The 25023-nt window shown below is 47.4% G+C and overlaps 1 protein-coding gene across 4 annotated transcripts in view; it reads right to left on the reverse strand.

Moving 5' to 3' along the window:
- Hsf2bp (heat shock transcription factor 2 binding protein) overlaps positions 1–25023 on the reverse strand; it is an 86000-nt gene that overhangs the window by 31462 nt on the left and 29515 nt on the right. Inside the window, exons 7-8 of one of the 4 annotated variants that reach the window (XM_039099002.2) lie at positions 6275–6378; positions 4522–6103 (exon numbers count right to left, since the gene is read on the reverse strand). The exons of 1 other annotated variant lie outside the window; for it this stretch is intronic. In XM_039099002.2, coding sequence (XP_038954930.1) covers positions 5952–6103; positions 6275–6378 — 256 coding nt within the window. In that variant the 3' untranslated portion in view covers positions 4522–5951. 4 annotated transcript variants of the gene reach the window in all.

Genomic DNA, 25023 nt, shown 5'->3' on the forward strand with positions numbered 1-25023 from the left:
AAGATTCTTTTTAATTCTGAAAGGATATTTTAAGAATTCATTAAGGACTTAACTGAAGTAAAAAGTTCTTCTGGAAACATTTTTCTCATGGTTCTCCAGAGAAATGTGGCTGAAAAGATGTGGGGATGGATGAGGCTGGATCAGCACAAGAACAGCAGGAGTGAACAACACTAACTCTCGGCAATGGTGCACACGGCAATGAAGACTGCACAGCACCAAAGCAGTCAGGAAATGGAGACCCAGGAGAAACAACACACAGCTCCGGGTCAGAAGCCATCGGACCGACAGCCTCACACAAGCATTTCCAGTGAGGCAGGGAAGGGCCGAACTGCAGCTTGAGCAGCCTTTGTGTCCTGCTCAGGCCCCCGTCTGACTGGGCAGAGCTCACTGCACCAGTCAGTCTAGTAATTGCAAAGCTAATCTCCTCTGCAAGCATCTAACAAGTGTGTGCTTACAGTGGCAGGTGGAGAAGCCTTCGACTCAGCAAGGAAGCAGCCTGGCCACTCATTCTGCTTTTAAAAATTTATTATATATATAAATTTATTCTATATAAGTACACTGTTGCTGTCTTCACACACACCAGAAGAGGGCATTGGATCCCATTACAGATGGTTGTGAGCCCCCATGTGGTTACTGGGATTTGAACTCAGGACCTCTGGAAGAGCAGTCGGTGCTCTGAACTGCTGAGCCACCTCTCCAGTCCTGGCTATTCATTCTTGAAAGAGACTTTTCCTCCAGTACACTCACAGGTCACAGAAACATTTTCCTAGTGATCAGACGTAGGGGAACATCTCCACTAACTACCCTTGGGAGGTCTCTATTAGGTTATAACCAAGATTCAAACTTAGGCTTCCCCCGTCCTCTAAGCCCTGTCACAGAATCTGAAGGTCCGGCGTGAGAAAGAAGTTCAGTTATACCGACACTCACACCTCTAATCCCAGCACACAGTAACCTGAAGCAGGATCACAAGCAGGAAGCCAAACCAGGGGCAAACAAGAAATTCTCAGCTAAGCTCTGTCCTGCTTGAGCTTTATTACTTGAGTACAATTCGCCGTTCTAGTTCAAAGAAGCATTCTTAACAAAAGTTTTCTCTCTCAGTCCTTGGTTCCTGGAAGAAAGCTGGCCAGTGATCTGTTCCTCCTACTCCTGGCTCCCAACTCAAGGCCTGAGAGATGGACCACAAGACCTGCAGGGATCCCCCACATGAGAGGATGGTGGCTCACACAGGGAAGAAGTGGCAGTTGCTATGCTAATCCTAGGTGTGTTCTGAAAGCAGTCATCGGTCTTCCGGAGCAGACTGGATCTTGGTGTGACAGAGGAAAGGAATCAGGAGCTGTTGGGGAGTTGTGAGCGGCTGCTAAGCTGGGAAGGAAAGGTTGGATTCACTGAGACTGGGCAGACTGTGGTTAGGGCTGGTGGGGGAAGACTGAAGTGTGGTGTAAACATTGGCTGTGAATGTCTATTCACTGAGCCTGTGGACTCAGCACACAGAGCCGGCTCTGAGTCTGGAGCTCTGGAGGAAGTCTGAGCTGAAGAGGTCTGTAGAGCTCGCCATGCTTCAGATCAGTGGGAAGCACGTTCATGTAAGACGGGTGTGAGTGAGTGCCATGCGCACCTCAGCAGTGGATCCGGGGCGGCAGCACGGCGGCCACAGAGGGATCTAACACTAATCTGCTGCACTGCAGTTACATAACATGTGGTCACCACCCCAACACACTGTCCGCATCAGTTATTTGCTATAGTTCCGTGCCAGGTCTGTGGCTTAAGAGGAATGTGAAGAATCTGGGCCCAGCCTGGGAAAAAGGCAGCCATGGAGATGAACACATGCAAGAAAATGAGACCCAGCAGAGGTTAGAAGGAATGAGATGGGCTTACCAGATAGGCCAGCAGAAGTGCTGCTGTTCTCTGAAGCACGGGGTCTGAAAACCCAGAAGCAACGGCTTAGGTCAAGCAAAGAAAAAGGCAGCAAGCTTCCCCTGAAGCCCAAGATCCTTAGCCCAGCAATGAAAGGGAGAGCTGACACCGTCTGTATTAGGTGTCAGACCCTGGGGTGGAGTCCCACAGGACAGATCAGAGAAGTGAGTTCAACAGATTAGATCAGTTTCCCAGAAAGAAAGCTTCGATTCCCGCCTCCATGTGGTGAGTCGAAGGCTGTGCTCTTTAAAGCCATCAAGTCCCCTGACAGGGGTTGTATGATGAAGTAGAAACTGATTTCTGAGAGTTAGCAAGACCCTGGCTTGAGAGCTTTCAGAAAGTATTAGAGATTCTGAGCAAACCTGACTACATCTCACCAAGTGGATCTCCCTATGGCAGAAGAGGGCAGGCACAGTCTTCAAATCCTTCCCCGGCCTGAGGTCAGAAGGCGGGGTCCTGGGAGCGGGAGCACAGGCAGCAAGCACGAGCACCACAGTTTCCCAAGCAGCCGAAGCTCCTGTTTTCCCACCTCCCCATAGAATGTTTCGTCAGCTTTCTAAACTTCAGGGCAGTGCTGGGGAAGCAGCTCTGGAGCAGACTTTCTGAGCAGGCCAGGAGCCCCGGGTGCCGTACCACCACCACCACCACCACCACCACCACCACCACCACCACCACCACCACCACCACCACCACCATCACCACCATCACCAGCAGCAACAATGAAAAACCTTAAAACACATTAAATTCTAAAACAGTAAAGCCGGAGCAACATAAACAGAGCATACGTAACTCAGTGGTTAAGCATCTTGGACTTGAATCCAGTTTTGGTTTGACTTTACAAGGAATGAGTCTAAAGTTAACAAATGAGATAAGCTTTCAATAGATCTCAAGGTTTGGGCTACGCTTGCTATGTTCAAAGAGCCCTGAAGTGTCTTTAAGGACAAGAAATCCTGGGAAGTCAAACAGCCCTAGAAGCAAAGAGGTATTTAGGATACCTTAGAAGAGCTGGTGTGTGGTGTTGAGCACCTTTAATCCCAGCACTCAGGAGGCAGAGGCAGAGGCAGGCAGATTTCTGTGAGTTTAAGGCCAACCTGGTGTACAAGGTGAGTTCTAGGACAGCCAAAGCTATCACACAAAGAAACCTTGTCTTGAAACACACACTCGTGAGCAACCCCCCCACACACACACTCCCACTACACACACAAAGATTCCTTAGAAACTACCCCATTGAGTTTGTGACACAAAATCAAGGCAAGAGTCTACCCATATCAGAGCACACCCAACAGCCGTATAAACTAACTTGAAGCACTGAGGTTCTCATCCCACAGGAACTTCTGGACTGGTGCAGCTAGGGCCTCCAAGAACGCTTAGCCTAGGCTCTTCCTTCATGAGCGAGCAAATGCCTGACAAAGGCTGTTCGAGGGTCACTATGGCAGGAGGGATAAGCAGAGACAGGCACGCTGTTTAAAAGCAAAAGTCTCTGCAAAACCTTCTGATGGCTTGGAGGTTTATGGCTCTGACCAGTGCCTGCAGAGCAGCTTGTGTGGGGGACAGGGCCATACAACAGGCAATCAGGGTTCAAACCCAGCTCTGTTGCCACACAACTGCTAATGCCCAGCATGGCACTTGGCCTCCTCATCTGAGAGCAGGCAGGAATGCCTGACCTCACAGGACACTGACAACAATAAACCACAGGACATATGTGGTCACGATAGCAGCAGGGCTGTCGGGGGTCCCTCTTCCTCTTCAATTATCTAGGCTAATACTGAGGACCTGCACACCAACATGAAGTCCAAAAATCACCTGATTTTGTGATGCATCTTCAAAATTAAAAAGAAAATAAAGGCTGCTTAGTTGAGTATCAGTCCTGGGGCAGGTGGTTTTACTTAAAGCCCACTCAACCAACCCTCAAGGTGGAAAGCCTAGAATGCCACCCTACGAGTGGGTTGTCAAGCTACACGCTACATTTTAAAGACTGCTAACAGAAGATCCACTCCTGTCTGAGACAAAACTTCTTACTCCTAAGTGCAGCCGGAGTACCCATGCCTGTGCTGGTTTAGGACCCAGTGCACAGATTACGCACATGACATAAACTGCCTCTCAGCACAGGGATCCCCAAGCCCAGAGACGCCACATCTCCTCACATGGGTGGTAGTGTGCCTGGCCTATGCCCTGGAATTAACTATCTTCATTCCAAACACTTCCTGTTGTGGAGAGAGGGAATAGATCTGTGTCCACCCAAGAGTGTTCACTCTATACATACCTCAAAAGGCAGCCAGAAGCCACGGAGGCCTGTCCACCTTGTCCCTAGACACACACACAGGGAACACCCACATACGTGGCCCCTTGGCCTAGAACTCACTATTGGTAACATGTAGATTCTCCCCTAAAGGAACTCCCCTGAGTCAGCCCTTTCTAAGAGTTGGTATTAAAGGGGTTGGGGATTTGGCTCAGTGGTAGAGCGCTTACCTAGGAAGCGCAAGGTCCTGGGTTCGGTCCCCAGCCCCGAAAAAGAAAAAAAAAAAAAAAAGAGTTGGTATTAAGTGACAAGTTATTAAATGGCAAATCCATGTCAGAGGACTTAGAAACAGTCAAAACAACTTGGGAAAGAGTATAGCTGGAGGATTTATGCACTTAAGGTGATATAACAATCAAGATTCGAAGCACATTCAAACATGTTTAACACTTAGGTCTTGAACCCAGGTCAAATGGCTAAGATGCCTAGTCAACATATCGAATCAGACTCTGGCCACCAGCTTTCCCCAGCATCCCTCAGTCCCTGCGGTTACAGGGTCCTGGCTGGCATACCAAATCCCCTACCTTAATATTCTCCAGCCCAAGGACTGGGCTGAGTTGCCCTTCCCCAAGTTGCTCTTCCCTATATAATCCAGCCACTTTGGCTATATTGGTCCTATTTTTACCCTTTTTCCTTTCTGTTTGGCCTCTTGGTCTCCTGACTCTCCTCTCTTTCTTCTCCTCACAACGGCCCGGCTCAGGGTTGTATTTACTCTGGACTCTCCCAATGTCTCCGTCTCTAGCTACTATGCTCTCCCTCATATCTACAATAAACCTCCTCCTCCCCCGTTCTAAGGGTGGTCAGGTCCTCCTTTCTTCATCCGACAGCATTAGTAATAATGGAACAGTGAGGAACTAAGACATCCCATCTGGAACACCTAAACCTAAATGGAACAAGTAGACCAAGGACAGGAAGACAAACGGCTGGGACTGTGTTCTCTGCTGGAGATGGGCACGGCAGAGCAGCTGGCGGTGTGAAACCATGAACGTGCATCCTCCATGTGACCCAGCCATTCTGCGCCTAGGAGATTCCCAGGAGAAATGCCAGCACATCCTCGCGCAAAGACCTGCACAGGCCACTCCAGCATCTGTGTCTGTAACGTGTCGAAGCTGTAAACAACCCAAAAGGTTCATGTGCATAACGGAGCAGTGGGTAAGGAGGCGGTGCACGAGTAAGACACAACCACTGTAAAAACAGAAACCGAACGACATTGTAGAGGACAGGTGAACAGCTCTCTGGAAGGTGAGGGGACGTGCCGTGGGCAGTGATGCCTGGGACCTAGACTATGGTAATGACCTTATAGGTAGATATTTATATGCAAATAATCAGTTTTCCATTTAAGATATATGCAGTTATTAGATCTCAATAAAACTATTAGAAAAAAAGTACATCAAGAGTAACTAAAGCTCAAAAACAGATTAATATGAGTTATGAAAAAGGAAAAATGTATTTTTTACCACTTGAATATGGATGATATGTGTACTTTTTAGGCTTTACAGTTATGGTGAAATTGGGACATGACTTTAGGTAAAGATAAACAAGAAGGAAGCAGTGAGTTAAGTTTTATTTACAGCCCTGAAGTTCCAGCCACGTGGGTCTTCGCACGTTTCCCATCCCACTCTGTCTGGACTCCTCCCATGTCCACCTCCTATCTGCTCCTCTGCCTCAGAGAAGGAGCAGTTGGTGCCGTTTCATCAAGTCATCTTTGTGTCAAAGATCACGACTAAACTAAAAACGTAATTTAAGAAAAATGACTATAAAGCACTGACATACCAAATGGCTTTCTGAAGTGGGGAGTCATCGGGGGAGGAGCAGGACAGCCATTGACAAGCCAGTGTCTCAGAGAACCCAATGTGAATGTTGCCACTATGAAAGAGCGTTCCTCTTCCACCCCTAGAAGCCAGCCCAACACAGAGAAACTGTCACTTGCCAAGCTGTTCTGGTAGTTCGTTTTCAAAGAGTAGACATCCTACAGCAATGGTCCCACTTGCTAACACACCAACACCTCCTCCAGCTGTGGAGGAGAACACATGGCCACACAAGAACATAGCAGATACTCCTTACCACTCAGAAGCCACCACAGCAAGGGGATAAATCCAGGACTCTCACTGATGTATTTCAAGCCTTTTGAATTGATGCTCACATTGTACAGGGACATCAGCATTAGACTGAAATGCAAAAGAATACAGTGTTGACATGCGGGGCTATCCACATTGTTCTCACCTCAAATTCATCTCCTCCTCTGAAGGACCTAGACATTTTTACATCTCAGATGTCCGAGGATGGCATCTGGGTAGAACATTACAAAGTGGAAGACGTGTCTAATGGTCTTCCTCTACAGAGAGCCGTAAGATACCGGGAAGCTTTAGCAGTAGCTCTGTGACATCACCTTCTGTGTACTGAACCACAGGCAGAGAGTCTCATGGGAAACCTCACAACCCAGTGTCTCTGCCCTTGAAATACCAAGCGGGCATTTATATTCAGGCAGCCCTAAGTTTATAAGAATACTGAGTTCTTGAGGTTCAGTGAAGCCATCTACAATCTAATCACAGGTTTTATCCAAAGACTGCATGGTGACCTGGATGGGAATGGTTCACAGGTTCACATTTGAATACCTGGTCCCAGTCAGTGGGACTATCTGGGAAGAATTAGGAGGGATGGCCTTGTTGGAGGAAGTTCTCACTGGGAGTAGGCTCTGCAGTTTCCAAAGACTTGTGCCATTCCCAGTGTGCTGTCTACTCCCTGTTTTGGGGGTGAGATGTAGTTCTCAGCTGAGGCGACACTGCCATGCCTGCCTGCCTGCTGCCATGCTCCCCACCTTGATGGTGGTGGACTCTCATCCCCCTGGGACCACAAGTCAAGCTCCTTTTATAAGCTGCCTTGGTCGTGCTGTTCTATCAAAGCAAAAGACAGTAACTAAGGCACTGACACTGTAGTAGAGTAGACTAACTGCAGTGCCGGACTTGACCATGTAGGTCAGAGGATATGGGAGGCTTTGAAGTTCTGGAGTAGAAAAATGGTTGACTATCGTAAGCAGAGCGTAACGGGCCATGCTAGCAGGAACCTGGAAGCCAGGGCCAAGTGCACACGGACTGTGGCGGTCAGGCAGAAGAGGCTTTGGAGGGAACACTGTCAGCAGCTACGCTACAGACCGATCTTCCGCTACTTGGAGCAAGAGCGTGGCTCTCCTTCTAAGAGCCCGGCTGAAGCTAAACTGAAAATTAAGCAACTCCTTTAGTAGTGGAGATTTCAAGGCAGCCTGTTACCGACTCTGTCTTCTGCTTCTCAGTAATCAACTATGCAGGTCTACAGCGGGGAAAAAAATCAAGCATTGCAAAGAGAAATACAAAATGCATAGTTTGAAGAAAAATGAGAAAACTGTTGGAGCCAAAGCTTGTGTTGAAGGCGATGAGAAGCTTGAGACAGCTGAGTCACACTGGAATAAAGGGAGGGATGTCCTCAGGGCAAGACTCCACTCAGATAAGCTTCTAACTTCTGAAAGGAGAGGGCCTAAGGAATTTTCTCCTCCTGAGAAGCTATGGCAAATCAAAGCTGCTGCAAATGTGATTCTAGAGGACAGGGGTCACCCACACTGGTCATCACACTTGGCAGTGTCACCTATGTGGTGTCATGAGGGGCACACCAGTAAAGGGATCATGAAACCTCCCTTTGTGGTTATAGACCGCTGCTTAGGTCAGGCATGTGTCAGGAGACTCCTGCGTGGGGGCCCTCAAAGGCCATCATGTGAAACTATAAAAGTGAATTCTGGATTGCAGTGGAGGTCCCAAGATATGGAGATGTCCAAGCCATGAGGATCTGCCAAGAAGAGCTGCAGACAGGGAATGAACCAGCCCACGAGCAAGAAGTGGGTTACAGGCGGCAAGGCTGGCAGGAAGAGAGACGTCTAACTAAGCTTTGACATTTGACATGGAGCTGTAGGGCTTTAAGTATGCCCTGCTGGCTCTCAGTTCTTCTTCCGCCCAGCATTTCCTAACTAGGCCCCATTCCTCCATTCTGGGGTGGTAACGTATATTCTGCGCCACTGTATGTTATTATAAGCATATAATTTGCTTTTTGACTTTACAGAGGTTATAGTTAAGAGGCTGCTTTGAATCTCAGAAGAGATTTTGAACTTTGGACTTTTAAACAATGATCGACTAAGACTTTTAGGGACTTTTGAAGGTAGGTTAAATGCCTTTTGTATTATGATATGGCTTGGGCGTATGGGAGCCAGAGAATGGAATGTACTTGTTTGGATGAGAATAGCTCATAGGCTCACATGTTTGAATACCTGGCCCCGGATGGGGTGAATATGGGGTGGAACGGTTTGGGATGGGTTAGGAGGTGTGGCCTCGGTGGAGAAGCGTGTCACGAGTGGGCTCTGAGGGTTCAAAGGGTTCTTAGTGTGTTCCTGCTTCCTGTTTGTGGATTACGATGAGCCTCTCAGATGAGGCTCCATCACCAGGCCTGCTGGTCTGTCTCCCTGTCCCCTGCAGTGGTGGACCCTTATCCTGCTGGAACCAAGGCCCAGATAATCCCTTCCCTTTAAAAGTTGCCTTGGTCATGGTGTTCTATTAACACGACAGAAAGGTAACTAAGACAGTATGTGACATGTGGCATCATCAGGCCAGGCCAGATGGCGCAATGCATAGCCTGAAGATCCCAACACCTCATCTTCTGAACAATCAACAAGAAAATGGCCACAACACAGCATTGTACCCAGGGTCTTCCCAGACATTGCACCTGGCGCTGTTGGGTTGTGATTAAAGTGAGTTTTTAGGTTTGGTTTTTCAAAAAAAAAAAAGAAAATGGCCACAGCAAAATGGATATTTTGCACTGTTCTGAACAACTGGCAAGTCAAGTGTCCATAGAAGCTATGAACGATAGCCCTTTAGTTTCCCAGATTCTTCACATTGCTGAGTAATAAAACAGGTCAGACACATGTTTGAAGATGGCTCCCTAGATAAAAGTACTTGTCATACAAGTACCAGGAACTCGGTTCAAATCCCCAGAACTTACAGAAAGGTAGGTGTGGAGCATATTGATAATCTCAGTGCTCCTGCAGCAGTATGGGAAGTGAAGGCAAGAGAATCAATCCCTGGAAGCTCCTACGCCAGCTAACCTGGAAACCACAGCAGCAAACATGGGACCCGTCTCAATAAGATAGAAGGGGAGGCTGGACACCTGAGGTTATCCCATGACCTCTACATGTGTGCCATGGCATGTACATGCTCACATTCACATACCTGCACAGGATCTGTAGCATGTACAGATACCATAGAAACACACGCACAGTAGTTAACAGCAGAAGTGTAATTCAGTGGTAGAGCACTTTCTAGCACGCCAAGGCCTCCTGGGTGCGGGAACTATTTTATAATTTTATGTACAGCATCTTGACACAGGCACATTTGCATCTATAGGAACTTAAGCGCTGCACAGCCTATTTTTTTTTTTTTGCCCAAATTCTTTAATGACAAGACTTCATGTTTAAATTGCCAATGAGCTTGCAAGGAATTAAAGGAGCATCTCTTTGATCCAGGCCAAAGCAGGAGGCAAGTACAGACCATGACAGACTCCAGAAGCTGAGAGCTCCCCTTACAACGCCTTCATGTGGAAAGACAGAGAGCCCCAGGCAGACACAGATGCAGTCAGACCCTGCTGAGAGCAGATAAGAACAAATGTTAAAGCTGGCCTGAACTCATACTGTCAGCAAGCCTTAAATGCTCATAAACCAATGACAATATACAGTCAGCCAGAATGGGACAGTCCCCAGTCCTCCTAGATAGTAAAGATCTACCTGGTCTTCCAAGATGCACAGATACAGCCCTAACAAATATGAGCTTGCACCAGACTGCTGGATAGCACATGAAAAACCAAGACTGAACAAGTCACAGCCAGCATAAGAAAAGTAGCAGAGCCAGAACCAAACAGCTTTCAGGCATTACAGACAGGTATCAACCCCAGAACAGAAAACAGATATGCTGACTAGGTAGAAAAAACTTTGTTGTTATCTCTTGGTTTTAATTTTGATCTGTCCTGTTTTTTTAAAAAACCAGAGTCTCACTATGTAGTTCTGGGTAGCTTGGAACTAGAAACACAAACCAGGCTAACTTTGAACTCACGAGAGGTCAGCCTGCCTCTGCTTCCTGAGTGCTTTGATGAAAAGTGTGCACCACTAACATCCAGCAGTAAAAATTAAGAGGAACTAGAACATGACCAAGAAGCTAGGGGCACTATTATGAATCGGCAGGCAAAGCAAAGCAAGTCGAGCCTAGGTCAGGGAGATGTCTCAGTCGGTTATGTGCTTGCTATACAAATATGAGAACCCGAGCTCAATGCCAAACACTCAGAAAAATATAACCTAACCATGAAGGGCAGCTGAGGAAGACAGTCAACATCAACGTCTGCTCCCTACACGTACATGAGTACACACAAACAGGTACACACACATAATGAAAAATCTCCTTAGCAAACCTTATAAAACTGTTATAGGCATATTATTTTTCACAACCTACTTTAATAAGGTTCAACCTCCCCTCTAGCCTGCCACTCGACAGAGGTAATGGAAAAGAAAGGCTATTAGGATACAGGGAAGTGGGCCTGTTTAGAAATAGTTCTTTGGGGTTTTCCAATCTTCACTGTTCTCAGTCCGGTCCACTAGCAAACACCAAACATGAATCAGCAGCTGCAGTCCAGTCCACTCGGCAGACACCACACTAGAATCAGCAAGGACAGTTCAATCCAGAAGAAACCAGAAGGACTCAGCCCAAGTCCACAAAAGTGGCAAGCAGCCCTGGGAAACTTACGAGAAGTTCTTGGTGAGTTTCTGTGAAGTCACCACAAGTGAAGCCCAGCAACGCAATGTAAGGTAAACCAATCCATGCGTGTGCTCACCGAAAACCAGCAAGGTAGAGTAAAGCAAACCAATGCTGGAGCTCCCGCTGTCTGTGGGGTCATATCTATATTCCTTTGAAGCATCACGTGTCCTTTCACATGTCTGCCCAGCAAAACATCATTATTCCCTAACTGAATATCCAAAGAAACCAGAAATTTCCACTTTAAACTATGAATACTAGAGAGATGGTTCAGTAGTTAAGAACACTGGCTGCTCTTAAGGAGGACCTGGTTTAGTTCCCAGAACTCATGTAAAATGGCTTACCATCACAAGGGATCCAATACTCTCTTCTGAGCTCCACAGACACCTCATATGCACATGTCCACCACAGACACATAACTTTTTAAATAAAAAATAAAGAGGTTGGGGATTTAGCTCAGTGGTAGAGCATTTGCCTAGCAAGCGCAAGGCCCTGGGTTCGGTCCCCAGCTCCGAGCAAAAAGAAAAGAAAAAAAAAATCCTAAAAAATCAACATACTGTAAAAAGTTCTAAGACCTGGACACATGCAAAAGGAAAAATATAAACAAAGCAAAGCAAAACAAAACAGAAAGATAAATGAGCGTAGCTAGAGAAAGTCCAACTGCCTTCCAATTAGTACCCCATGAAAAGAGCAACACACACACACACACACACACACACACACACACACACACACACAAAGTGTTTCAAAAAAGTAAGACTGACACTTTTCAAGAAATGAGGAAATAGCCTTCAGATGAGAACAAATACAGATATACACGCATCACAATCCGACCACAGTACAGAGCCAGAGAGTTCCAAAGTGCCAGGGTAAAGGACTCTGTCCACAGAAGACATCCTAAAGCTGGACCTCAGCATCAAAGACAAAAGCCAGGGCTGGGGAGATGGCTCAACTGGTAAACCACTTACTGTGCAAGCCAAAGGCCTGTGTGTGGATCTCTATGCTCCACACACAGCTAGACATGGTAGTACATGGGTGCTATGCAGCACTTTACCAAGTCTACCTTCCAACTTGGAGGGAAGCTTCTTAAGACACAGCATACAGATCAAGAAGCAGAGCAGAAGCAGATAAATCTCTCTGAACTTTTTAAAAGCCATATGATGTAAAGGAAAGGGGGGTGATAGGGCATTCTAGAACATGATGTTCACAAGAAGGTGAAAAGGCAGGGTGTTTGGGGAGTACTGGGTAAAACACTCTATCTTGCAGAGAAACCTAGTAAGACAGGAAGCAAATAATTCAAAAGAGCTTCAGGAAGTCCCCAGAACTGGCCAGATTCACTAGGCCCAGTTCTTCCCCAAGAACCAGCCCAGCCACCTGGAAGGAGCAAGAACGGTCAAACTGTAGAAGAAATTAAAAGTGGCTGAACGGCCTGTAAGAGGCTCGGCCCAACCAAGCAACCCGGAAAGGCACTCTCCCACCTCCGAGTGCCTGCAGACTGAGCAGTGCACTATCACACATGGCGGGGTGGCTCTGGTGATACGACTTTGCATCATTTCTGCTCCTATAAGTAACCCACATTCCTGTAAGCACCCTCAATAAAACTCACTGGTTCTTCAAGCTGAACTTGGATGGGATCTGCACTTCGGTCTGCGGTGGGCTCCCTGTGCAACAGCAAACCTGTAATCCCACCGTCCCTACAGGGAGATGAGAGGCAGACGCAAGAGAGTCTCTCAATGCATGGGCCAGGCTCACACACATCAGAAGGATCTCACACAAGGCAGAAGACAAAGATAACACTCGGGGCCTCTACATGTGTACTATAGTGTGCTTGCCTACATCCACACACATGAACACGCACATACACTGTACACACACACATTAAAAACAAAGGTTTTTTTTTTTTTTAAAGATAGATGCCAGAGGGCAGGCAATGTGTGCTTTTCAAGGGAACTGAAAAATTGCTGTAACCTCAGAATTAAAATCCCATCAAAAAATATTTCCAGCAAATAATACAAAAGAAATGTCAAGAGATTGTCCCCAAAACAAACCTCAACTACAAAAACTTAAAAGAACTTCAAAATAAAAGAAAATGACCTCAGAAGAAAGTTCTGAGCTACAAGAAACGGGAAAGGGAACCACAGGACAGAAATGCAAACAGAGAAGGAAACACTGGGAAAGGCAGAAATAACAATGTGTAACACTGTGGCTAATACATTTCCAACAAAGCAGGGACACAGTCTCCAAACACATGTGGACTGGGAGGTAAGAACTGAGTCATTCTGAGGTCCTTCTTCTGCTCAGAAGAGAAAGGCATTCATTACTTTCAAGTAGACACCAAATATATCCAAACGTGCTCTAAAGGGAAGCTAGCCACTGAGTAGAGGTCAATTTTTAATACCCTGGGGAGGAAAGTAAACTCAGAGAAGAAAGGCAGCCAAGGAGCAGCATAAGAAACAAGAAAAGGAGGAAGGAATAGAAATACAGAGGGGAAAATACCAAATAATCCACATAAAGACAAAACGACGGAGTGAAGCCGAGAATTTCAGTAGCTGGAAATGTTAGTAGGGAGGACCATCTTGCCAAGAGGCAGATTGCTAGACGGGATTACATCACAACCACAGAACACACCTAAACCCAAAGGTCATACAACAGATGAGCCCAAAGGAACAGCAGAAGACACATCAAGCAAATGCTGACAGAGAGGGAACACTCACTGAGGACAACTGCAGTACCAAACACCCAGGTCCTCAGGAAGCCATCCCTCTACCGGGGCAGGCATCTAGACTTGCGCCTCAAAGATACCTTGCAACAGATAAAGGCACTTGCTGGCAAATCTGACAACCTGAGTTCAATCCTAGGGACCCACACTATGGAAGGAGAGAATGAACTCTCTGAAGTTGTCCTCTGATATCTATCTGATCTTCACATGCATGCAAGGGCACACATGTACATACATGTACAACATAAACACCAACTGTAACTACAGTGTTTAAGTATGCACAGCGTTAAGAGCCCATCAACAGAACTACAAAGCAGCCGGTGCACAGCAGCAGCTCTCACAGTACCGAGTACGCCATACGGATTCTCGGACTCACCACACAATTAGGTTTAAAACAAGCTTTAATCGCTCTGAAACAGGATCTGACTACATAGCCAGGACTTTCATCCTCCTGTTTCAGACTGACTTAAAATTATTTTTTAAAGTAAGTTTTAAAACTCCAAGCAGTATTTGGAAAATAGAAACAATGTCTCCAGTCTGGAGAGATCCCACAGCCGTTAGGAGCACTCGCTGCTCTTCAGAGAAGGAGTTCAGTCCCCAGTACCACTTGGGGCCAGTCTCATCCACATGGACTCCAGGGGATCTCACACCACCCACACTCGAGTGCACATATTCATATGCTCATAATTTAAAAAACAAACTTCTCCCAGCTACGAAGAATGTCTCTATTAAAATAAGCCAAGTAACTAACTAGAAGTTGTAAAGCCCAACCAACTCCAGTTTTGAAGCTCCAGGCGCTAAACTCCAATTCCAGGAGGAAAACCAAAGTCCACTTGAGCAAACATCCTATGGCAACCCCCTCCCCTAACAACAGCCAGCCAGGCCGTAAGAGCGGGGTCAAGGTACATATAAATAACCTAAGACATCCTGCAGACAAGAGATAACCAGGCCATCCTGTGTCAGGTAGCTTTGCCCCCGTGTTTGCTTCCTGCAGATTATGCCAAAAATGCAGTTTTTAAAATATTAACTTGTTGACCCATATGGAAACTCCCCAAGCTTGCTGTAACTACAATAAATACCTACACGCCTGGACTTGAGGCTCTCACTTCTGAACCTCTGTGACAGTGTCCATGAGAGTCCTTGCTCTACATCTCTAAAGACCCTTGTGTTTGCATTGGAATTGGCTCCTACGTGGTCTTTGGGGTCCCTGTGACTTGGGCCATTACAGGAGTAGTCAGACAACAGTTAGAACTGAACTATAATAAATACATAGCATAAAACTTTAAGGTGAAAGTAATGGAACACACACACGCGCACACACACGCACACACACAGGCACACACACACACAGGCACACACACACACGCACGCACACACACACACACACACACACACACAGTTTTAGGGGAAGTTGAAACTTACTGAGCAGCAGTGATGATAGCCCAGACTGCCTGGCAACAGCCCTCTTACTTGTAGTAAACAGAAATTCTCCCTCTTAAGAGGATCGTGAGCAACACCCCTTCCACGGAGAGAGACAAGGAGGGCAGCTTTCACACAGCCCACACAGCATGAGTGAGAAGACAGCCTGGATCTCCCAGACTGTAGGCAAAGGAGGGAGAGGCAGAGGAAGAGGCTCCAATTAGAAGCGCCCAGTGCCCAGACAGAGCCCCTGAGTGCCCAGCCAGAATCACCTGAGTGTCTGAGGCAGACACTGAGCCACCAGAGTGAGTGCTGCAAACTGAGGATGAGACACAACCAGAGCCCTGATAAGACAAGCACCGATTCTCTTCAGGAAAATACCCAGAGCTTAGAGGCCCAGAACACACATTCTGCAATGGCCAAAAGACAGACTAGCAGGGACAGTCAATGTGTGGAGAGCTAAGTAGTTCCTTTGGGCACAAATTTGAAGAATTTCCTAAATGCTCTATGGCCATACTTTTTTATATAATAATATAAAAATTCTTTAAAGGCTGTAAGTTTATAAATAAAGGTGAAATGGGTAACAGCACCGTGCTGGGATGTATGGCAGCCCGGAGCGAGAAGAAACCAGAACAGTGATACAGTGTATTTGCAGGGACTAATTAAGGAAACGATGGCACATGTGTGCACCGCACAGACAACACCCACTGCTGTCTTCTGTTGGGAGGCTGGGTTCCCCAAGACTTCAGTCTGAGAAAGGCAGGCTCTTCGTTTTGTCTTTACCCCACCATAGACTACCAACTGGATATAGAAGGAGTCACACCAGCAATTGAGAACTTCAACTGGGCACAACACGCACACAAGCAAAATCCCCCTTCTTCCATATTTCCATGACAATTTTCAAAGCCACAGCAATGCCAGGAGTCAGAAAGACAAAAGGCACCAGCACTTTCCAAAGCAGTGTCTTAGTTAGGTTTTCTATTGTTGCCATAAAACATCACAGCCAAAGCAACTTGGGGAGGAAATGGCTTTTGTTTACAACTCTTAGGCCACTCTGTTGCTGAGGGAAGTCAGGGCAGGAACTCAAAGAAGGCAGGGACCTACAGGCAGCAGCTGATGCCAGGACTATTAAGGAGTGCCACTTCCCTGGCTTGCTCTTTCTGGCTTGATCAGCCTGGCTTCCTATAGTTTTCAGGATCATCAGCCTAGGAGTGGCACTGCCCACAGAGATGCCCCCACATCAATCCTCAGTCAAAATAATTCCCCACAGGCTTGCTCACAGTAACCCGCGGAGGTGTAAACCAGCTTTTCAATTGAGGCTCCCTCTTCCCAGATGACTCCAACCTGTGTCAAGTTGACATAAAACTACCAGGAAGGCAGGGATTCTCAGTCCTCTGAGCTCCCAACAGGCTGTGAGCCATCTGAATTTCATTAGCAGTCTCACAAGGTTTACAAAGTCGCACCCTAACAAACTGTGTGGTAGGCCTTAGGGCTGTTCAGATGTAGTGCCCCTAGAGAAGTCAGCCCTGAGGCTGGCTTTCCTGGAGTCTCTACCCAGGGGCTCCAGAAGGGAAAGCCTTTACTTCAAATCACAAACACACAAGTCCTCCACCTTAAACTATGCTCCACAGCTGCTTTTATGAAGGTCATAAGAGCAGGACGGAGTAACAGCAAGAGCCCCGTGTGACCCACTAAGCCCAAAACACCTCACAAATACTTTTACAGAAAGTTGCCAACTTCTGTTTTACAGCATGATAATAAACCAGCCAATCTTCTCTAGACCTCAAAAAGCAAAACTACCATATGAGGATAACCACGGTTCAGGGAAACCTGGGCAAAGTGTCCTGGTGATTTAGCACTGTCATATAACCTTAAAATGGTAAAATTTACTCATATTGTTAGCATTCTGTCTAAGCTCTGCCCCACAGTTACCTGGTAACATTCAGATTTGCCTGACACTATAAACGGGGCTATTAGTTCCTCCCCACTCTCTTGTTCTCTCTCGCTCGCTCTTTCTTTCTTTCTTTCTTTCTTTCTTTCTTTAATGTAAATGAGTACACTGTCACTGTCTTCAGACACACCAGAAGAGGGTATCAGATCCCCATTACAGATGGTTGTGAGCCACCATGTGGTTGCTGGGATTTGAACTCAGGACCTCTGGGAGAGCAGTCAGTGCTCTAACCACTGAGCCATCTCCTCAGCCCCCACTCTTGGTCTCTTGCTTTTGCCTTCCTCCCTCCACTCTTTCCCCATTCCCTTCCCCCCACCTCTCTTTCCACGTGCTCATGGCTCATGCACATGCGCTCTCTCTCTCTCGCGCTCTCTCTCTCTCTCTCTCTCTCTCTCTCTCTCTCTGCCTTGCTCTGCCCCTCTTAACTCCCCTCCCCATGCCCTTAATAAACTCTATTCTACACTATACCATTGTGTAGCTGGTCCCTTGGGGTCGGGGAGGGAAGATGCCCTATGAGCCCATTGAGGCACCCCCTTGCCCCATACTCCACCACACCTCCACAGAACATATTTCCCTCTCTTTATCTTTTTATAAACACATCACATATATCAGTAACTGTCTTTAAATTTTCATATCTGTCCCCAGAGCAGTTGTCCTTAAGAAGCTAAAATGGAACCAATGCAATTTTGAGAGACCTGAGCCCATGTCACTACCAGGGTACATGTCACAGAAGGCCAGAGACCTCTAGGTCATGAAAGAGTTACCACACCAACCCAGAAGACTCTTGTTTCTTGTGCAAATGATTGCTCCATATGACATTTCTATTCCAACAAAAACTATTTGTGAATGATGTATCAAGTTTCTGATTGTCACATGGCCCGGTATCTGCTCCCCTGATCCTGTTAAACACCGCTGACATTAAGAACACAAGGACTAAAGGCAAGACAGAAAACAAACATGCGGCAAGGCCTGTCCACTGTTAACTCTGTGCCCTTAGAGTGCTTAGCTATCAACTGGATTCCTTAGTAAAACAAACCTTCTGTAGAGAAGTGTTCTGATACACCATGATGTTTAAAAGAAAAAAGTTGTTTTAAACGGGAAGGATGAGCTTGGACAGTCACGCAGGCAATTCTGCTTAATGAAATGGAAGAGGCCTGAGATAGGACAGAAAGCACTCCTTGCTCTTGACCAACTGTGCCTGCAGGTGAGTCGCGTGAGGTGAAAGTGGTGCAAATGAACCACCTCCCTGCTCCATACTGAGGAGCTACAGTGAACCGACAGTACCACAGACAGACACAGACACTGGAACCCAGTCATCCTCAGCCTGCTGGCCCAACAACCAAGTCAGCACCACACCAATTCCAAGGCACAGAAACTAATTTCTCACCGAGGACAGCTTGTAAGTGGAGAGAGAACTGGTTAAGCTGTGTAATCTAGCCAGGGTGATGGAGATAGGACCTAGCACTTATACACACGAGGCAATGTTCTAGTCCTGGTCAGTTAATCCATGAGAGAAGCCTACAGCTAGAGGTCTGCTCATTTCTAACAGGAAACAGGGCAAGGAGGTATGTTTTCCTTCTGCATAGGGCCAGTCCCAGGACCTGGTGCATCCTTAGCAGCCAGATGGTTCTACCACGAGCCCGCCTCAGCCCTGGTCATGAATTGTTCTACATCTTTACTTAGATGTGGGGCCTCCACCCGTCAAGTAAGAGCCTAAAGCTGTGACTCACATTCCCACAATGCAATAGCACCGAGTGAACACTCCCATTCTAGACCACTCTGTGAATGTTAAGGCTTATCACTGTGTAACACAGAGAGAGCAGACCAACACCAGCCTCACTAGCTATCAATCCACACGTGGTGCTTTAGTATCAGCTTTTCTCAAAAGCAGCTGTTTTAATTTAGACCTTCAATGTTGCCTAGAGGCCATATGGTAAAACTGGATGCCAGCCTGTGGCAGTACTGAGCGGTGATGAAACTTCCAGAAGACGGAACCTAAAAGAAAGAAGTGAGGTCACTAGGGATTCTGTGATGGTTTGTATGGGCAGCCCAGGGAGTGGCACTATTAGGTATGGCCTTGTTGGAGTGGGTGTGTCACTGCGGGTGTGGGCTTAAGACCCTCACTCTAGCCGCCTGGAAGCCAGTCTTCCCCTAGCAGCCTTCAGATGAGGATGTAGAACTCTCAGCTCCTCCTGCACCATGCCTGCCTGGATGCTGCCACGCTTCCTGCTATGATGAGAATGAACTGAACCTCTGAACTTTTAAGCCAGCCATAATTAAATGTTGTCAGTTATTTATTTATTTATTTATTTATTTATTTATTTATTTATTTTTGGTTCTTTTTTTCGGAGCTGGGGACCGAACCCAGGGCCTTGCGCTTCCTAGGCAAGCGCTCTACCACTGAGCTAAATCCCCAACCCCAATGTTGTCCTTTATAAGAGTTGCCTTGGTCATGGTGTCTGTTCACAGCAGTAAGACCATCACAAGTTGGTACCAGGAGTTGGGTACTGCTATGATAGGCTCATGCTTTTGTTTGGCAGAATGTAGATTTTAGCACTTTGGATTTGGAAAGCAATGGAATCCTTTGGGTGGAGCTTAATGGGCTATCCTAGTAGGAATATGGAAGACTTTGTTGCTGAGTGTAATTTGAACTGTGAAGAACCAGCCCAAGAGATTTCAGAGGTGAAGAATTTCAGTATGTGGCGTAGAGACTGTTTTTGTGGTAATTTGGTGAAGAATGTGGCTGCTTTTTGCCCTGGTCTGAAGTGTCTACCTGAGGCTCAGGTGAAGAGATTTATGTCAATTGCACTGACAAAGGAGTCTCAGATACGCCCAACAGAGACTTTGTTCTCTGGTTAGGTCTTATGAAGAGCGTTCTGAACAAGTGTAGCAAGCTTGGAAAGGAAAAATATAAAGTCTATGGTTCGAGTATTAAAAGGGCACCGAGATATGAAATGGAGCTGAAGAGACCCCTGACAGGTGACATGAAAAGACCTGTTCCTAAGTGACCACTTGGTTCTCAGCTAAATGTTCCACCCCAGGTGTGGGCTGGGTTACAAGCCCAGCGAAGGGAACAACCTTTCCCTGAATGGTGCCTAAGTGGCAGATACAGTGTTTCACTGAGAAGGGTTTCAGAACAACACGCATGTAGGTCAGACAAGGGCAGGAGGGAGGACAGGCTCTGCAGGGCCACTTCTGGTCAAGGAATGGTGAACTGTAGAAACACATCTCAGAATTTCAGACCCACCTAGTCCTTCTCTGCAAAGTTATTATTTTCTTATGCCTCCTCAGTGTTACCACCTGGGGGAAATCAATGGAAGCACTGACCAGGTAGAGTCTCAGGGCCTTCACAGCCAACTTGTCCCACTAAGGTGAGCAAGCCCACCTTTGTCACTGGATCATGTCTTTCTCACTCTCTGGAAGACATGTCTTTCAGGCATGTGTGGATTGCTATGAGACCCCCTTCTCATGGAAGCTCTTATTAGCCAAGGCCGAGAAGTCTGGAATAGTCAGAGTGAGGGCTATTTTTGTTGTCTCTTTGCTTTGAGACAGAATCTCATAGAGCCTATGCTGCCTTGAACTCTAGGTATAGCTGAGGGTGATCTTCAACTTGTGTTCTGATTCCTCTGTTTTCAGAGTGTGAAGTACAGGCATGTACCTCTGTGCCTGATCTATGTGCTCAGTGAGAAGGTAGACCTCCTATGTGCTCAGTGAGAAGGTAGACCTCCTGTGTGCTCAGTGAGAAGGTAGACCTCCTGTGTGCTCAGTGAGAAGGTAGACCTCCTGTGTGCTCAGTGAGAAGGTAGACCTCCTGTGTGCTCAGTGAGAAGGTAGACCTCCTGTGTGCTCAGTGAGAAGGTAGACCTCCTGTGTGCTCAGTGAGAAGGTAGACCTCCTGTGTGCTCAGTGAGAAGGTAGACCTCCTGTGTGCTCAGTGAGAAGGTAGACCTCCTGTGTGCTCAGTGAGAAGGTAGACCTCCTGTGTGCTCAGTGAGAAGGTAGACCTCCTGTGTGCTCAGTGAGAAGGTAGACCTCCTGTGTGCTCAGTGAGAAGGTAGACCTCCTGTGTGCTCAGTGAGAAGGTAGACCTCCTGTGTGCTCAGTGAGAAGGTAGACCTCCTGTGTGCTCAGTGAGAAGGTAGACCTCCTGTGTGCTCAGTGAGAAGGTAGACCTCCTGTGTGCTCAGTGAGAAGGTAGACCTCCTGTGTGCTCAGTGAGAAGGTAGACCTCCTGTGTGCTCAGTGAGAAGGTAGACCTCCTGTGTGCTCAGTGAGAAGGTAGACCTCCTGTGTGCCCAGTGAGAAGGTAGACCTCCTGTGTGCCCAGTGAGAAGGTAGACCTCCTGTGTGCCCAGTGAGAAGGTAGACCTCCTGTGTGCCCAGTGAGAAGGTAGACCTCCTGTGTGCCCAGTGAGAAGGTAGACCTCCTGTGTGCCCAGTGAGAAGGTAGACCTCCTGTGTGCCCAGTGAGAAGGTAGACCTCCTGTGTGCTCAGTGAGAAGGTAGACCTCCTGTGTGCTCAGTGAGAAGGTAGACCTCCTGTGTGCTCAGTGAGAAGGTAGACCTCCTGTGTGCTCAGTGAGAAGGTAGACCTCCTGTGTGCTCAGTGAGAAGGTAGACCTCCTGTGTGCTCAGTGAGAAGGTAGACCTCCTGTGTGCTCAGTGAGAAGGTAGACCTCCTGTGTGCCCAGTGAGAAGGTAGACCTCCTGTGTGCCCAGTGAGAAGGTAGACCTCCTGTGTGCCCAGTGAGAAGGTAGACCTCCTGTGTGCCCAGTGAGAAGGTAGACCTCCTGTGTGCCCAGTGAGAAGGTAGACCTCCTGTGTGCCCAGTGAGAAGGTAGACCTCCTGTGTGCCCAGTGAGAAGGTAGACCTCCTGTGTGCCCAGTGAGAAGGTAGACCTCCTGTGTGCCCAGTGAGAAGGTAGACCTCCTGTGTGCTCAGTGAGAAGGTAGACCTCCTGTGTGCTCAGTGAGAAGGTAGACCTCCTGTGTGCTCAGTGAGAAGGTAGACCTCCTGTGTGCTCAGTGAGAAGGTAGACCTCCTGTGTGCTCAGTGAGAAGGTAGACCTCCTGTGTGCTCAGTGAGAAGGTAGACCTCCTATGTGCTCAGTGAGAAGGTAGACCTCCTATGTGCTCAGTGAGAAGGTAGATTTCCTATGTACTCAGTAGCTCTTCTACTAACTCGGCCATAGCCTGAGTGTGTTGCTTCTCCCCCGTGCTTGTCAATTAAATAAGACCTTTAAAAGGCTGGCGAATTTCACTTGTCAAATATGAAGCAAGAGTTCTGGTTGCCTGCTCTTATCCAAGATCAAATGGAAATACCAGTGTCACATGACAACAGGGGAAGAAAAGCTCAGGAAGTAACAAACACACTTCCTGGGAAGTTCCTGAAACTCAGAAGCCTCTCCCCGAGGTTATATAAGCACTGACAACTGCTAGAGGATGAGCCAGTTGCCTCCGAGCTGTCCAGGGAACTGAGGGCACAGCTCTGTGAGTCATCACCCACACTAGGGCCAGAACTCAGGGATGCAGCTGCTTTGACTCATCGATGCTTCAGTAAGGAACCCAAAAAATTTAGGTCCACTGAGCTAGACTTGGGTACAGTCACTAATTTGGTCTGTTGTCCGTGCCTTGTCTGGGGGAGCAGACATTTGTTCACATTTCCCATTAAAGGTAACACCACACAGCCACTCGTGTTACATTTTGCCAAAGACTCTAGCTGAATTGTGCCAGTCCTGAGAACTTGAGAGAGGCTGGATTCAAAGCAATGGGATTATTTGGTGGAGGGAATGTGAAGGCAGAATAGCATTCAGATTGTGACATGGTTTCTTCCCAATGCTCTTATCTAGGTCTACAGTTAAAGTGAATTGCAAGTGGAATAGAAGGATGTGATCTGACCCATAAGCTTGAGTAAAGAGAAAAAGAAAGCTACCTGGGAAAGTTGTGGACCTTTGAAATCTCAAAGCCCACTCCTAGGGACACAGCTCATCAGACGAGGCCACACCTCCCAATCCTTCCCAAACAGTTCCACTAACTAGAAACACACATTTGAGCACAAGGGACCTTTCTCACTCAAACCACCATAACGACTGAACCGTCTTTCAAGCCCAGGATGCTCGGTTTTTAAAGAAAGTTTGCACTTAAAAAGCAGCTGGAAAAAGGCTGGACCCATCTCCAGGCCTGAGCACAGCCCTGAAAGGGAATATCCTTTGATCATAAAGTGAGAAGAGCAAAATCCCAGGAGAGAAGTGAAACACAGATGTGCAGAAAAAGCTCAGCCCAGCACAGCAAAGGCCTTAGGCTACTGTCAACAGTGAAGGGCTTCAGTGCAGGAGGGAGAAGATCCGTGCACACACCTGGAAGGCTGCTGGGAAAGGAAGCCACGTGATGGCTCTGCAGCAGGTCCTTCACCATTACTGCCTTCACCACATGCTGTGATCCACAAGAACAGGGGCCAAAGAAGGGAGGCAGAGAAGCAGCCCCCATACAAAGCTCGCCGAGACGCTGAAGGAGAGATTAGCTGGCCATGAACACTTACAGAGACCACAGAAGAAAAGGAAGCAATGGACCAACACCAGAACCCACACAGACACCAGCACATCACTGTGGAAACAGCTTAGCAGGAGAGAGAGAAAGGTACAGACAGGTGATTCACAGAGAAGACATCATGGGACAAGCACGCAGAAAACACGCCAATCTCGCTGGTATTCCAGGTCAAGGGGGGGATGCAGGTAGACAGCTGGCTGGCCAATTGGCTGATGACACATAGACTCTCTATAAGAAAAAGGAACAAAATGCCGGCAAGGGTGCACAAGGGAGTACAGTGCCAGCATCTTACCGACCTGCACGGGTGCCACTTCTCAAAAAGCCCTCTTCTGGGGGAACTCCTACAGGAGCTAACACAGGTCCACAAGGAGATAGCTATCAAGTGTTCAGTGTAGCAGTGCATATGTAGAGAAATTAAAAATATCCCCAAGCACAGAAAGGTGGTCTCAACATTAGGTCTTCTGCAATTTTTGAGTCCCCCCTCCCAAGAAATGGATGAGATCCAGTCAAGCCTTAGCATGACTACAAAGCATGATTACAAAGAAAACTCCATGTCATATTACAGCATGCATTGCTCGTACACACAGACATGTCAGCATAAAACACTACTGCAGACTGCAGTGTGGTCTACACAGGGCATCACAGCAGAAACTCCCTCCGCTGAACACAATGCATGGAGCAGCTACCGAGACCGTGGAAGGTGACCAACCATGAGCTGAAGAAACGGGAGCAGAGCATCAGGTGCCCCAGCACGGCTTCCACGGCCTGCACTCAGACTGCGCAGAAGGCTCTCTCTGTCTTAAGGAGGAGAAAGGGCCATCCTTCTGGTAGCCACAGTAAGAGGAGGAGCCCTGGGCAACTCAGATGCTGCAGAAGGGGATGTCTTCCCACCGTGAAGGACCGTGGTAGCTGCGTGCAGTTAAGCAGTACCACAGGAATACTACAGACCACCAGACCTCAGCATTCTAGATGCAGCTAAAGAGTGGAGCTCAGGGCACACCAGAGCACTGCAGGCATCGTGGAGAGTCAGCAGTCAGTAAGTGACCCCACAGAGACACTTCTGAATTCCCAGCCTTACCTCAGCACACACAGCATAATCCCTGGGCCTCTAACCAGCCCATGAGTGGCACCAGAAGACACACAGGACAGCTCCACTGGCCTGGGGAACACCAGATTGAAATGTTATAGACAGGGGCTGACACTGAAACAACATTGTAATTTGTGACTCAAATCCAAATGGACTGTGGAGTTCTCCAAAGACTTTAAAATGAGGCTTCTGACATAATATTCCAAATGCCCAGGGTGCATCCAAAATTATTCAGCATACAAGGAGGAAAAGAAACTCTCATCTTCATGGGAATA

Source organism: Rattus norvegicus, chromosome 20 (assembly GCF_036323735.1).
Source record: "Rattus norvegicus strain BN/NHsdMcwi chromosome 20, GRCr8, whole genome shotgun sequence".
Taxonomy (NCBI): Eukaryota; Metazoa; Chordata; class Mammalia; order Rodentia; family Muridae; genus Rattus; species Rattus norvegicus.